Source organism: Carassius auratus, chromosome 46 (assembly GCF_003368295.1).
Source record: "Carassius auratus strain Wakin chromosome 46, ASM336829v1, whole genome shotgun sequence".
NCBI lineage: Eukaryota > Metazoa > Chordata > Actinopteri > Cypriniformes > Cyprinidae > Carassius > Carassius auratus.
Genome location: NC_039288.1, coordinates 18,496,583 through 18,511,465, shown reverse-complemented (window position 1 = coordinate 18,511,465; position 14,883 = coordinate 18,496,583). Strand labels below are relative to the sequence as shown.

The window sequence follows — 14,883 nt, the reverse complement described above, 5'->3', positions numbered from 1 at the left end:
CAGATAACTGATCCTGCGGGAGGCGTTTGGTGCTCTTCTGTTTAACGGGAAGCCTCTGTGTCCTTCATCATCTCATTATGAGCAGAAACTGATGCATGATTCCCCGTGAGAGAGTAAACAGGAGCAGAAAGAACAGTATCTTCTGAGAGATACTGAGGTCAATTGATTAGCGGCTCTTGTTTTAGCTGCACTTCTGTGGTCAGGAGGCAGCGGTGTGTGTCCGAATGACTCCATCGCTGCAGGAGAGAGACTTTAGCGCCGCTCAAACTGTTTAAGAGATGCTAGCTGTAAGCTAGTGTGTGGATTTAGCTTTAGTTTGAAGATTTACTGCAGCACGACCGCCTCATTCATGCTCAAACTTATCAGATTGTTCAAATATATTTTGTAATTTTCACTTTCATCTGCTTAAACCAGTTAAGACCAACATACATTTGGTTTAATACAGTAAAATGCTAGTTTTTTTATTAGCTGTTTAAGATCATAATTGTTCTTGAACCAGCTTAACCTGTGTAAGCACACACTATAAAAAATGCTGGGGTGTTTCAATCCAACTTTGGTCAAATATGGAATAACCCAGTTTTTGGGTTAATTGGTTTTAATAAAATTTGCATCCCAATATTTGCTTTTCTCCATATTTGACCCAAAGATGGGTTGAAACAAATCAGCATTTTTTTAGAGTGAATATTCATTTATTTATGCACTTCTTTTTCTGTGACTTGAACAATATTTACTCCAAATGTTTTTTTGTTTTTTTTTGTATTTATGTTTAAACTGATAATGCATTGTGTTTTGAATATTTTAGAATTATATTGAATATTTTCACATTTCACATATATATTATATTATTTATATTTTTATTTACATTTATTAAATTTTAAATAGTTTATTTCTGTATTTCTACTTTGAAGTTTTAAAAACGGAAAACCTTACTCCAACTGTTTTTATTATATTTATTTTATTTTATTTTATTTTATAAAAACTAAAGGTGTATGGAATTAGTAACATAGTTTATATTTTCAATTTTTTTATCTTTTCCTGGTAAAAAAAAAAAATAATAATAATTCTCAGACCAGTTTAGATCACCTTAAATTGAAAGGTGTGGTTTTTAGACAAACAATGCTAGTCTTTTACTAGCTGGTTAAGATAAGATGCTAAACCATTCCCACCGTCCTGGTAACCAGCTCAAACCAACATTAGTCAGTGATGTTCAGACTAGTTCAGCTGATGTATACTAGTTTGTGATGAAAGCTGTGTGTGTGTGTGTGATGTTGGTCTTGTGCTGGTGTGTGTCTGTAAACTCACTGGTCTATGAACACACTCCATTACACACATAATCTGAATAATGAGATTCTCTATGGTGACTGATAAACACAAATCCACGGGGTTATTCCTCACACACACACACACACACACACACACAGTGCGCTGCAGTCCTGTAATGAGTGTAGAGAATATTAAGCTACACGTCTGAGATGAACATGACACATTGGCTGAGTCTGTGAGAGACAGAGAGAGAGAGAGAGAGAGAGAGAGCGAGAGAGAGAGAGAGAGACAGAGAGAGACAGAGAGAGAGAGAGAGAGAGAGAGAGAGAGAGAGAGAGAGAGAGAGAGAGAGAGACAGAGAGAGAGAGAGAGAGAGAGAGAGAGAGAGAGAGAGAGAGAGAGAGAGAGAGAGAGAGAGAGAGCGAGCAGCTTTAAGTGTGTGATATTAAGTCTAATCTCTGCGGTGATGTTTCTGTGTCCCCGACGGCCCTTTTACAGCCACGAGTGAGGGATCGCATTAGAATCTAGAAGACATTAGTGCCTAAAGACTACAGGGCTCTCTCTCTCTGTGTGCTCTCTCTCTCTGTGTCTGTGTGTGTGTGTGTGTGTGTGTGTGATATTACCACTCATACAGTATAGTGCATTCTTGCATCATCAGCTAAACTGCAGAGACTTTCAAGTGCTGGCGCTATAGCGAAGAAAACATGCATGAATAAATAAATACTCCATAAAATACACTTTTTTTCAATTGTCATAGATCTTCTGTCACTGAACTGAACAAAGCAGTGTGAACTGTGTTAAACTCCATTTGTGTTTGAAGCGAGAGGAGAGTGAGTAAATAATGACAGGATCTTCCTTTAAAGCTTTTTTTTCTGGTCTAAGGCCTTTCTGTCCTCTAAGGCACATTCATTTTTACTCTCTGTTTCCCCGCAGCTGTCCTGTAAGCATTGCACTCGGCTCCATCTCTCACACACACACACACACACACACACACACACCATATGGTGCGGCTCCGCCTCTAGACATTCAGCGCAGCATCAGAGAGCAGCAGCCATGTGGAAAATGATACCAACTTTAATGATTATTTTTCAGTGAGAGTGTGTTTTTCAGCAGTATTACTCCTGCAGGCTTTCTTAATCGACTCCTCTTCACACACACACACACACACACACACACACACACACACACTCACAACAAACTTATTCACTGTGAAATTCAGTTGCAGAGGCTCCTCAAACACTTTTGTGTAAACCACATTTCCTTGCGTCACTAACAAAATAACAAAAGAAATCATCATGGGGTGCAGGGTAACTAACAATAATATTAAAACCATAAAAATACAAAATAAAACATTTCATTGCTTGAAATAAAATAAATAAACATTAACTTTAATAATCTTGCACTTATTTTATTTCAGCTAGTCACCAATGAAGCGTTTCTCATTTTTATTTAGTCTGAGTAGAAGTACTAAAGTAACTAAAGTAACAAAATAAACTAAAAATAAACTAAAAAGTATAATATATATGTAGACATTATTTTTTATTATATATATATATATATATATATATATATATATATATATATATATATATATATATATATATATATATATATATATATATATATATAATATATAATATATATATATATATATAATATATAATATATATATATATATATATATATATATATATATATATATTTTTTTTTTTTTTTTTTTTTTTTACTAGTGGGTGCAGGACACTATAGTTCATTTATTTCAGTGAGGATAGCAAATGTTTTGCAGGAATATTTTCTGACATCATCAAGATGGACTTGAGTTCTTGTCATATTTTATTACCATTATAGCGAATAAACTGTGATAATGTGTGAAATGTTGAAGATTTGACTGTACCAGTGTTTGGGGAATGTTACCATGGTACAATCATATCTATTTATTGTTGTTGTTTAAGCTAAAATGGTAATGCTTTTTTATTTTTTTGTTGGTATCACTGTTTTATTCTTTGAGTATCATGTAAATATGGCAAGCTGTATATCAAAAGTACCATTATATGATATTATATTATATGATAACATCGTTGTATCCTGGTGATGCCACATTGCTTTTGTTATATGTGTGTTTAGTGCTTTTAAGTTATACATAAATAATCTAAGATCACTCTCAGCAAATTTCACACAACTGGTTAAAGTAGAAAATGATGTGTGAGCATAATAAGACATCTACATTGAGAAGTGTGTGTGTGTGTGTGTGTGTGTAGGCTGGAGCTTCAGCATGGGTTCAGCGTATCAGTTCCACAGCTGGCGTGTGTTTGTGGTCGTCTGTGCGTTGCCTTGTGTTTCGGCGGTCGTGGCACTCACATTCATGCCAGAGAGTCCTCGCTTCTACCTCGAGGTAACGAGTGTGTGTGTGTGTGTGTGTGTGTGTGTGTGTGTGTGTGTGTGTGCCAATCTGTGTTATTTTACATTTTTTATTATTATAATATTTTACGATTGTTATAACTATTCTTCTATATTTATTTCTATATCATTTTAATATTTTTCTTAAATTTTACATTGATTTTTATATTGATTTTAGTCAACGTTTTGGTCATTTTGTTATAGGTTATAAAAAGGAATTTTTGTGTAACATTGTGAAATATTATTACAATTTAAATTAGCTGGTGTCTATTTTAAATGTATGTTTTAAAAAAGTAATTTAATTTATTCCTGTGATTGCAAATGGTTTATGTTCTTAACACTTCTTAACAGCTGCTTTGAAACGATGTGTGTTGTGAAAAGTGCTGTATAAAAAACATGACTTACTCTCATCTCCAGATTGGAAAGCATGACGAAGCGTGGATGGTCCTCAAACAGATTCATGACACCAACATGCGTGCGCGCGGAGAGCCTGAGAAAGTGTTTACTGTGAGTCACACACACACACACACACACACACTCACCAGCTTGACCTCTTGACCCCAGTCTCTCAGCCTGCGCTCGTCTCTCTGTCTCCCCCTGCAGGTGAACCGTATAAAGATCCCCAGGCAGCTGGACGAGCTGGTGGAGATGCAGTCCGAGTCAGCAAACCCTGTGGCCAAAGTCTTCTTCAGGATCAAGAGAGAACTGCGCGGAGTGAGTGAACAAGCGTGCACATCTCCTGTAGATCCAGTTTATACTACTGTTCCAAAGTTTGGGTCTCTAGGATCTTTTTTTTTATGTTTGTGATTTGTTCTGTTCATCAAAGCTGCATTTATTTGATCAAAAATACAGTAAAAATGGTAATATTGTGTTATATTATTATAATTATAAATAACTGATTTCTATTTTAATATATTGTAAAATATTATTTATTCCTGTAATGCAAAGCTGAATTTTCAGCAACATGTGTGTGTGTGTGTGTGTGTGTATGTGTGTTTGTGTGTGTGTGTGTGTGTGCAGATCTGGCTCACGTTCATGAAGTGCTGGGATTACCCCGTCAAGGACAACACTGTGAAGCTGGCCGTGGTTTGGTTCTCGCTGTCCTTCGGGTGAGACTGTTTTGGCCTGAATATAAACACATTATCACCCATTGGATCCGTGATTATAGTGATCACACACTGTTTGTGCCATTTAGAGTACAATATCATCATATTCTATTCTATTCTATTCTATTCTATTCTATTGAGCCTCGCTCTGATCAGAAGATGCTGTTTTTCTTCTTTCTGGAAGTGTAATGAAGTGTTGTTGTTGTAATCCCTGTGTTTAAAGTAGCTGTCTTGCAGTGGTTAGGCCCAGGGGTGGAGCTGCATGAGGGGGACCAAGCACTGTTTAATTGCTGTATTTGTTAGAGCTTAAGCCTGAATGGATGGGCTCAGAGACAGAGCTCTGTAGGAGGGCTTATATCAACACTCATGTGTACGCAACGGCCTGGTTTACTCACAAAAATCACACTGACCTGGCTTTTCTGGGACTTACTCTATTCTATTCTAAAGTAGAATAGAAGTAGAAATTCTATTCTATAGTTCCAGCTCTAAAACCAGATTGGACGAGTCATGATCTAATCTGTAAAATACCCAGTGTACAGTTGAAATCAATTGAAATCCGTATATTAAGTCCAAGTTAGATTGATGAAATATATTAATGGCACAAGATTTGTTTGCAAAGTCAAGTGTCAAAGTCATTGTGACTAATTCTTAGTGTGTACTAACTATACTTAGTGTGCTCATACCAACCAGTGTTATTTGTATATTTATATAGTATTATTTAGTAGTATTACTGCTTATATAATGAATTATTATTTATTTTAAAGAGTAGTGATTATAAAAAAAATAAATAAAAAATATTTCTAATATTTAATGGTATTTATTAAAATATATTAAACATTTAATAATAAATAAATAATATTTAAATTACATTTTTTTCAGTTTGAATTAAATTTTTTGTTAAATTCTTAGTAATTTTGTTGTGTATTTTTAACATTTTTATTTGTTCTTGTTTTTTTTTAATGTGTGTATATGTACTATTTGTGATTTTATTTTGTATTTATATTTTTGTTATTTTAGTACATCAAGTTAAACAAAAAAAACTATGTTATAATGTTTTTATTATTTATATAATTTATTTTATTTCAAGTAGTCATTTTGTTATATGGTTTTGTCATTTTATGAAATATTTCTATATAACTTTATTTCAGTTTTAGTTTTGGTAGTTTTAGTACTTGACCTTAAACTTATTTTATTTCAGTTAGTTGTACTGAATTTTTTTTTTTTCATCTGTTTAATTATTTGCTGACGAGCAGAAATTAATTAACTAAGGGCTGGTGTCACCACCTACCTGTGTCTCACACACACACACACACACACACACCTCAGCCAGCTTCTGTCCCTGTTAGTCACTCAGCTCTCTGATGATGTCACTTCCTGTGTGCAGGTACTACGGTCTGTCTGTCTGGTTTCCTGACGTCATAAAGCACCTGCAGGCGGACGAGTACGCGTCCCGTGTGAAGATCCACAACAACGAGAGGATCGAAGATTTCACCTTTAATTTCACCCTGGAGAACCAGATCCATAAGAACGGAGTGTTTATCAATGACAGGTGTGTGTGTGTGTGTGTGTGTGACAGTGTGTCTGTCTCTCATATTAAAGATCGGATTCTGCACTTGTGTTGCAGTGTATACAGTGAGTTACACTTATTATCTCCATTAAGGTTTTTTTTTGGCACCAAAAAAATCATAATTTAGTTTTTCACCTTCCGTACAAATAAGCATGCTGTTCTTTTGCTGTGCTTTCATGATAACATTGTCCATTTGAATTATAAGAAGAAGAATTGGTATAAATGGGAATAATAAAACATTTTGACACACTAAGTATCTCACAATTCTTACTTTTTTCTCACAAAGAGTTTACATCTCACAATTACAAGTTATAAACATTTCACAGTTCTTCATATGCAGTGTATATATATATAAATTCTGCATCTACATCTTGCAATTCTGACTTTTTCCTTGGAATTTCTTTCAGAATCCTTAGTTTGTATTTCACAATTCTCTCTCTTTTTAGAATTCGGAGTTTATTTTGAACCATTTTTTTTTCTTGTTTTATTTATTTTTAATTTCTTTGTAAATTTAGACTTATTCCCTAAAATTTCTGAGATTTTTCTTTGAACTCTAAATTCCTCAATTCTGTTTTTTTTCTTCTAATTTTTGTAAAGAATTTGTCATAGCCACTGAATAAAAAAAAAACAATTAATCATGCCTTTTTATTTCACAATTCTGTTTTTTTTTCACAAAAGTGTATTTATCCAGACTTTTCTTTTCTCAGAACTACGAGGTTATATCACAATTCTGAGACACAGATAAAATCGTTCTTATTTCATGGCTAATTAAGCTCACATAGGTTTATAAGTTCACTTGGAACATGATTGGCTGTAGGTGTTGATATGTAAATGTGGGCGGTCATATGTTAATGAGCTCATGGTTGTGATGTCATACTTAGGAAGATTTCCTGAAGATTTCGTTTCAGTAATTGGATGTTTTGGGTTATGAATGTTAGAAATCAAGCTCTTATTTCAAAATAGCAAGGAGAATGGAGTTTTTCTCTTGATATAAAAGTGAGATTTCATTCTCCAGTGAACTCTGAGAGGCCTGAGTAGTCATCTGTGTGTGTGTGTGTGTGTTCTCAGCGGTCCGATCGCTCTCTCATAAATAACATCCCGGCGTTGAGGTAATGTCTCATCCAGACGCAGGGCTGGGAAATGAAAACGCCCTTATCTCTCCTCCTTTTCTCTTTCTTTGAGTTTCGCTCTGATTCTCTCTCTTTTTTGTTTATTGTCTCCTGCTCCTTCTCTTTCGCTCATCCCTCGCTCCTGCAGATGAAGCTCTTATCGTGCTGTTGTAGCGTCCAGCTCCTGTGATGCTCATTTATGAACAGATGAGATCAGACGACACACACATGAATCACGATGACAGAACTTATAAATCATACAAACAACTAAATGGAGAAGCTGGAGACTTCAGCAAACAGTTGACCTCCATTGAATCCAGTTGCTAACCTAAAGAAGCAATTGAGATGATTATTTCCTTATTGGCTCCAGATGCAGATTGAACTGATGTGGATTCTCTCTCATTAACATTTCAAGGTATGATGTGGTTGTATGCTGTTCTTCGAGCTGGTTAATCGTGTCCTGTCCTTTATTTCAGATTCATTGGCATGAAGTTTAAGTCTGTGAGTTTCATCGACTCCAGCTTTCAGAGCTGTTACTTTGAGGACATCAGCTCCATCGGTTCCTTCTTCAAGAACTGCACCATCATAGAAGCCTTCTTCTATAATACAGGTACGAGTGTGTTGAGATTTAATTATCTACATTTTAGGGATGTCAGCTGATAGAAACAATCACAATGTGATATAAATATTTCCAATATGTCTAAAATAAATATTCTATAAAAATAATATATATATATATATATATATATATATATATATATATATATATATATATATATATATATATATATATATATATATATATATATGTATATACTGATTATTTAAAATTGTAATTATATAATTTCTAAATATTGTGCAATAGTAATAAATGGTCTAGCATTCATATATATATATTATATTCTATATTCTAAATATAAATAAATACTATAAAATCAGGACAATAATATAAATAATACTATATAATATTATAAATAAAAATAAAAAATATAAATATTCTTCAATAATTAGCAGAATATTATATTAATATATAAATAACATATTATTTAAATTTTTTCATGTATAAATATTTATTTATTTATATTCTAATTTAATATTTTGATTAGAATATATTTTTCAATTTCAGTGTTCTAAACTGAACATAAAACTGAAACTTTTCTTTTTTAATTTAAATAAAAAAACATGACAATATTTTAATAATAAATATGCATATATGATTTTATAATTACAATTATATTCATACAAATATAAAATGAGGATATAACCAATGTCCCCATTTTTCAAAACACTTATAAATCATACAGAATGAGTTTTTTTGAGAAAGTAAAAATGCACAAAGTTTCCTGTGAGGGTTAGGGTTAGGTGTAGGGTTGGTGAAGGGCCATAGAATATACAGTTTGTACAGTATAAAAACCATTACACCTATGGGATGAACACACTTTACTACACAAAAACAAACGTGTGTGTGTGTGAGCAGACAGAGATAGGGTCATTTCAGGGTCCGGCTGACTCAGGAAAAGCCACCTTACACACTTCCACTATCTCCACAACTCAGCAGAACGCACACAAACACGGACCGTGCAGAGGCCTCATGGGAAATTGAGTTCACGTCTCTAATGAAGCCGTTACAGAGCTGCTACAGAAAGCTGCAAATGAATTCTGAGTGAAAGTGTGAGAGATGGACATCTGCTGCACACGCTCAAACCCACTCATAGGTTAAACTCCCTGAAGACCCTCCAGTGTGAAAGAAACAGAGTGTAGTTCAAACTGTGACCAGAGGGGGCAGCACAGCATCTGTCTGTCTATATATATATTGTTCTGTAAATTGCTCTAAACATCTGCCTGTCTGTGTACATCACTTTACTGTTCTCTGTAGGTTTTTAAAGAGGTTTTGTGTGTCATATATCTCTTCTCTCGTTCAGACATCGACGACTCGAAATTCATCGGCTCCTCTGTGATCAACTCCACGTTTGCGCACAACAAGACCGGCTGCCAGATGACGTTTGATGACGACTACAGCGCGTACTGGGTGTATTTCATCAACTTCCTCGGCACGCTAGCCGTCTTGCCAGGCAACATCGTCTCGGCCCTCCTCATGGATAAAGTGGGCCGTCTGAGCATGCTAGGTCAGACACTTCATCAGATCCACCAATCACTTCACCAGATTCACCACATCCTCATGTTGCTGTGTTGTTGTGTTCAGGCGGCTCGATGGTGTTGTCTGGCATCAGTTGTTTCTTTCTGTGGTTCGGCACCAGTGAGTCCATGATGATAGCGATGCTCTGCCTTTATAACGGACTCAGTATATCGGCCTGGAACTCACTGGACGTGGTGACGGCCGAACTGTATCCCACCGACAGGAGGTGCGTGAACACAAATACACACAATCACTATAATCACGGATCGCAAGATGCTTTCACTTGACTCAAATCAACTTTACTCAATGCATCAAGCTACAGTGCTGGTATAATCAACTAAAACTAAAGCCTTTTAAAAATGTTTGATTGAAATGAAATATATATTTATTTTTTATATTAAAGGAAGAACTTAGAGAAGTTTTGGCGGATGACTGAAATAAGTAAAAAAAAAAAAAAAAGGAAAATAAACTTAAAAAAATAAAAAACTGGAAAAAAATGTAATGCAAGGAAAAACATACAAATGAAAAAGCACATAACATAATATACTTAGAATTAATTAAAACAAATTAAAACTAATGAATGTAAGTATTAGCATTTAAAAAATAGGTTTAAAAAGGTTAAAAACATTTTTAAATTAAAATTATTTTGTTGTTTCTAGATCTCCCTATGCTGCATTTAATATAATTTCTATAGCTAATATAGATAAATGCTGTTGTTTTTTAATGTAATTTATGTTATTATAATCACATTAAAATATAATTTATATAAAAATGTATTAATTTATTATTTTTATTATTTATTTTTACAATTTTATCAGTTTTGTTAAATATATCATTTTTATATTTATTTAATTTAATAGTTTCAATCATTTATACTTTATTATTTATATTGTTAAGTTGTATTGTTTTTTTAGTTTTATCAGTTGTTAAATATATAATTTTTTTATATTTATTTAATTTAATAGTTTCTATGATTTATACTTTATTATTCGTATTGTTCATTTGTATTGTTAAATATTTTACAGTTTTATCAGTCGTGTTAAATATATACTTTTTTAATATTTATTTAATTTAATAATTTTTATGAATTATAACTATTTATTATTAATATTGTTTATTTGTATTGTTTATTTTTTACAGTTGTGTTAAATAGAATCCAATCATACAAATATTGCATACTAATAATGCAATAATATCCTTATTTTGTGCAACATGAACACTTCTCTGCTTAAGTGAAATGTCTAGTCTGATCATTAAATAATGTAAAATATTGCGCCCAAAAAATGGTTAAAATATAGTTTGGCTATAGCTGAAATTACGAGTGAATATTAAGCAGTGAAGACCTTAAGATGTCAAAGCTGACTAGAAAGCTGCTAATCCTGCTAACACTGGTTGTGTTTGTGTCTCCTGCAGAGGAACTGGCTTTGGCTTTTGTAACTCCATGTGTAAGCTGGCCGCAGTCTTGGGGAATCTAATATTTGGGTCATTGGTGGGAATCACGAAATCCATCCCGATCCTGTTGGCGTCGTCTGTGCTGGTCGCTGGAGGCCTGGTGGGTCTGCGGCTCCCCGACACACGCTCCAACGTCCTCATGTGACCCCACCACACCTGTGACCTCTGACCCTGAGTCATCACAGAAACACGCTCAGGGTGCAGGTGGAGGCGACGACGATGTGTTTGCTTTATTTGTTAATTTAAAGTGTGTTATTCGTTCATTTAGAAATGTACCCAGTTTAGATCAAAACTAAATTCGATTTTAGACGGTGAGTTTTTGACCTAATCTGGGTGGGCACTATTATTATTTTTAATTATTTATTTAAATTTGTATTATTGTATTATTTTATCTTTATTATTTTTAGCTGAACACACACAAAAAAAAAAATTCAGGTGATTTTAATGTTGGGTTTTTTTTATATTAAAGTGTTAATTTTTTGGTTTTAAATTATGCTTTTTAACCCAAACGAGAGTAAAAAAAAGGTCATTTAGAGATGTAGAGATTAGCTTTTTTTGTTAGCATTGGTCTGATTCTCCAGTGGCTTCCACCGGAATATTTCTTAAACAAGACGATAACGATTATCCAGTTTACATTTTCTGCTTTTTATAAAGATTTAGTTAACAGACGAACACCGACACGCTTTAACTTCATTCTTGCCTTGGTGAACTTGTCATCGATTTAGCCCAAACGGACTTCATTTGGTGTTTTTCTCTTTTAAAGACGTCTTGATAACCCAGCTACGCTTCCATGTGCAAATCTTCCTCGGAAAACTGAATGGCCTTTGCTTTTTCTCCGTGCCTCCTTCCTGTAAACCCCTCCCGTCAGCTTCTCGTAGGTTGTAGCGATCCATCGTTCAGCAGAACTGAGCGTGTGTCCGATTTATTTTGGGATGCTCTACTGCTCCAATAGCTGGAAATATTGTGTTTCATCACATTCCACTGGAAGTTCGTACATGCAGTTGTGCAATATGACAGGACGTGATACCATCGAAGCCCATCTCTGCGAAGATAAAAGTTAATTGCGACTTTTTATCATACACAATTTTAAATTTTTTTGCAAGTTAATATCTCGCCATTAACAATTTGGACCTTTTCTCGCAATTTTGACCTTTTCTCGCAATTGGGAGTTTGTCTCACAGTTCTGAGTTTCTAATGATTGCAAGGTTATATAATGAACAACAATTCTGACTTTATAACTTGCAATTGTACATTTATATAACAATAATGAGAGAAAATGTCAGAATTGCTAGATTGTATTTCGCAAAACCACGCAACTGCGAGTTTTTGACACACATTTCTGAAATATTTCTTGCAATTATGACTTTTTCGCAATTGCGAATTTATAAAACAATGATGCAAAAAAAGTCAGAATTGTGAGTTTCTATTTAGTTTATCTCGCAATTCTGATTTTTTTCTTGCATTTCTGTAATTGAGAGTTTATGTTTTGCTATTCTGACTTTATTAATCATAACTGCAAGAAATAAAGTCAGAATTACGAGATATAAATTCACAATTTAGAATTCTGATTTCATATCTCACAGTTCTGACTTTGTAACATGCAACTGCAAGTTTTTAACACTTATTGCAATTCTGACTTTTTTGCATTTGTGTATTTATATAACAATGATGCGAGAAAAAGTCAGAGTTGCAAGTTTCTATCTTGCAATTCCGACTATTTCTCACAATTGCAAGTTTATCTAGTAATTCAGATTTTCTTGCATTTTTACAGTTTTGAGTTAATCTCCTGCTATTCTGACTTTATTAATCATAACTGCAAGAAATAAATTTAGAATTTTTCTCACAATTCTGATTTTATATCTCACAGTTCTGACTTTGTAACAAGCAACTGCAAGTTTTGACACACATTTCAGAATTTTTCTTGTAATTCTGAATTTTTCTCGCAATTTTGAACTTATATAACAATGATGACAGAAAAAGTCGGAATTGTAAGTTTATATCTCGCAATTCCGAATATTTCTCACAATTGCAATTGTGATTTTTTTCATTGCATTTCTGCAATTGAGTTTATATCATGCAATTCTGTTAAAATAAAAACAGTCCGAATTGTATGATAAAAAGTTGCAATTACCTTTTTTTACAGTAAATGGGCTTCCATATGAAACGCCCGCATCCTAGAAAATAAAAAGCCATTCAGCCTGGTCTGGTCTTTATGACGTACAGACTCTGCTGCTGCTGTCTACATGCACTGAAGTATACACTAAACACCAGAAACAGACTCCACACAAGTAAACTAGTCCGCTGCGTCAACACTGAGATATTACAGATGGAGTTTGCATTCACGGACTTGGGTATACATATGTTTCTGGCCTAATTTAATAATATTTTATTGTGTGTATGTCAGGAAAGTAATTTGTTTTGAACCCATCATGGGTGAAAACATTTGCTGTACTCGTCTAAATGTTGTAAAGTGTTGCCTGTTGAGTTTGAAACATTATTTTGCATTGTCAGATGTGTATGCTAATGTCTCCTCATGTGTATGTGTAGATATCTTGTATTTAATGAACATTATTTTCTGTCTGTAGATGTTTTTTTTTGTCTGGTTGTGTGATTTTCTGGGTGTTATTTAAGCTGACAAGAGTATTCAGTGTCATACAGGTATTTATTATTATTATTATTATTATTATTATTATTATTATTATTATTTAATGTACAAGTTTGAACAAATTCCGGTCTTGTTTTTTTTTTTTTTTTTTTTTTTTTTTACAAAATCATTTGGCCTATATGAAAAATTTGAAAAACGTGTGATATCTTGTGGTTAAATGCACCCATGCATGTGAATATTGATACTTTGTGTTGCAGTGATTTGTTAATCCTGATTTGAAAGATGAATGTATCATTATTGTGAGCGTGTGATGTTGTTCTGAAATGCGTTTGGATTGGTTGTGGATCTTGCAAATTCATTTTGTCGAAGTGTCTGTGTTGCCACTGGCCAAATATCTCAGATATATCTGATTTTATTTTGAAAAGAAAGAAAAAAGTGCCATGTACAGTGTGAATGGAAACTGAAGTGGATTCGCTCTGGATCCAGATGTACTGCTATTAAAGAGTTTCATTATAAGACTCTAAAGAGTGTCTGTTCTTTTTTATTTTCAGGGAATAATATCAATTCAATTTACCGGGCCACATAAAATAATGAATAACAAAGATTAATCATAATACCTCATCTGAATTATTTGTATCTAATAAATTTTACAAACCCTGCTTGAAATGATAAAAACCCTCATGGATGTAAAAATGTGTTAATATTTTGAACTCTAATGCTGAATGTGAGTACAATAAAATGTCTTGAAAAAAAAAAAAAAAAAAAAAAAAAATATATATATATATATATATATATATATATATATATATATATAAATAATTTACAAAATATTTTTTTATTTTAAAGTATGAATATACTTAATAATGGTAATATATAACACCTGAAAATTGCTGGAAAAACGTGCTCATAATTTATGAATTTGATCATATATTTTCAATTGAACACTAAAATTATCTAATTGTAATATTAATATATATTGTAAATATATTTAATATAATAATAGTAATATATAACACCTAAAAGCCTAAAAAAACTTGCTTATAATCTGTGAAAGATGTCTAAAGAATATAACATATTTTCTAATGAAAATGATGAACATAAATAATAGATAATCCTGATGATGCTTCGACACTAGATGGAGCACGAGCTCCAAACATCTCCACACGTGAACTAGACTCCTATACTTCTATTGCACCTGGACTGTGTAGAAATGTGCTGTGTAATTCAATAATTCAGTAATGACATCT

At 33.1% G+C, this 14,883-nt stretch overlaps 1 protein-coding gene across 1 annotated transcript in view; it reads left to right on the top strand.

The window, feature by feature from the left end:
• The window catches only part of LOC113064463 (synaptic vesicle glycoprotein 2C), a 38,374-nt gene extending 24,220 nt beyond the window's left edge, over nucleotides 1–14,154 (top strand). The window contains exons 5-13 of the mRNA XM_026235337.1: nucleotides 3,522–3,655; nucleotides 4,078–4,167; nucleotides 4,264–4,374; nucleotides 4,681–4,769; nucleotides 6,151–6,315; nucleotides 7,919–8,052; nucleotides 9,365–9,568; nucleotides 9,646–9,805; nucleotides 10,993–14,154. Of these exons, the coding sequence (XP_026091122.1) occupies nucleotides 3,522–3,655; nucleotides 4,078–4,167; nucleotides 4,264–4,374; nucleotides 4,681–4,769; nucleotides 6,151–6,315; nucleotides 7,919–8,052; nucleotides 9,365–9,568; nucleotides 9,646–9,805; nucleotides 10,993–11,176 (1,271 nt within the window). The 3' untranslated portion in view covers nucleotides 11,177–14,154. The remainder of the gene's footprint in view (nucleotides 1–3,521; nucleotides 3,656–4,077; nucleotides 4,168–4,263; nucleotides 4,375–4,680; nucleotides 4,770–6,150; nucleotides 6,316–7,918; nucleotides 8,053–9,364; nucleotides 9,569–9,645; nucleotides 9,806–10,992) is intronic.
• The last annotated feature ends 729 nt before the right edge of the window (nucleotides 14,155–14,883 follow it).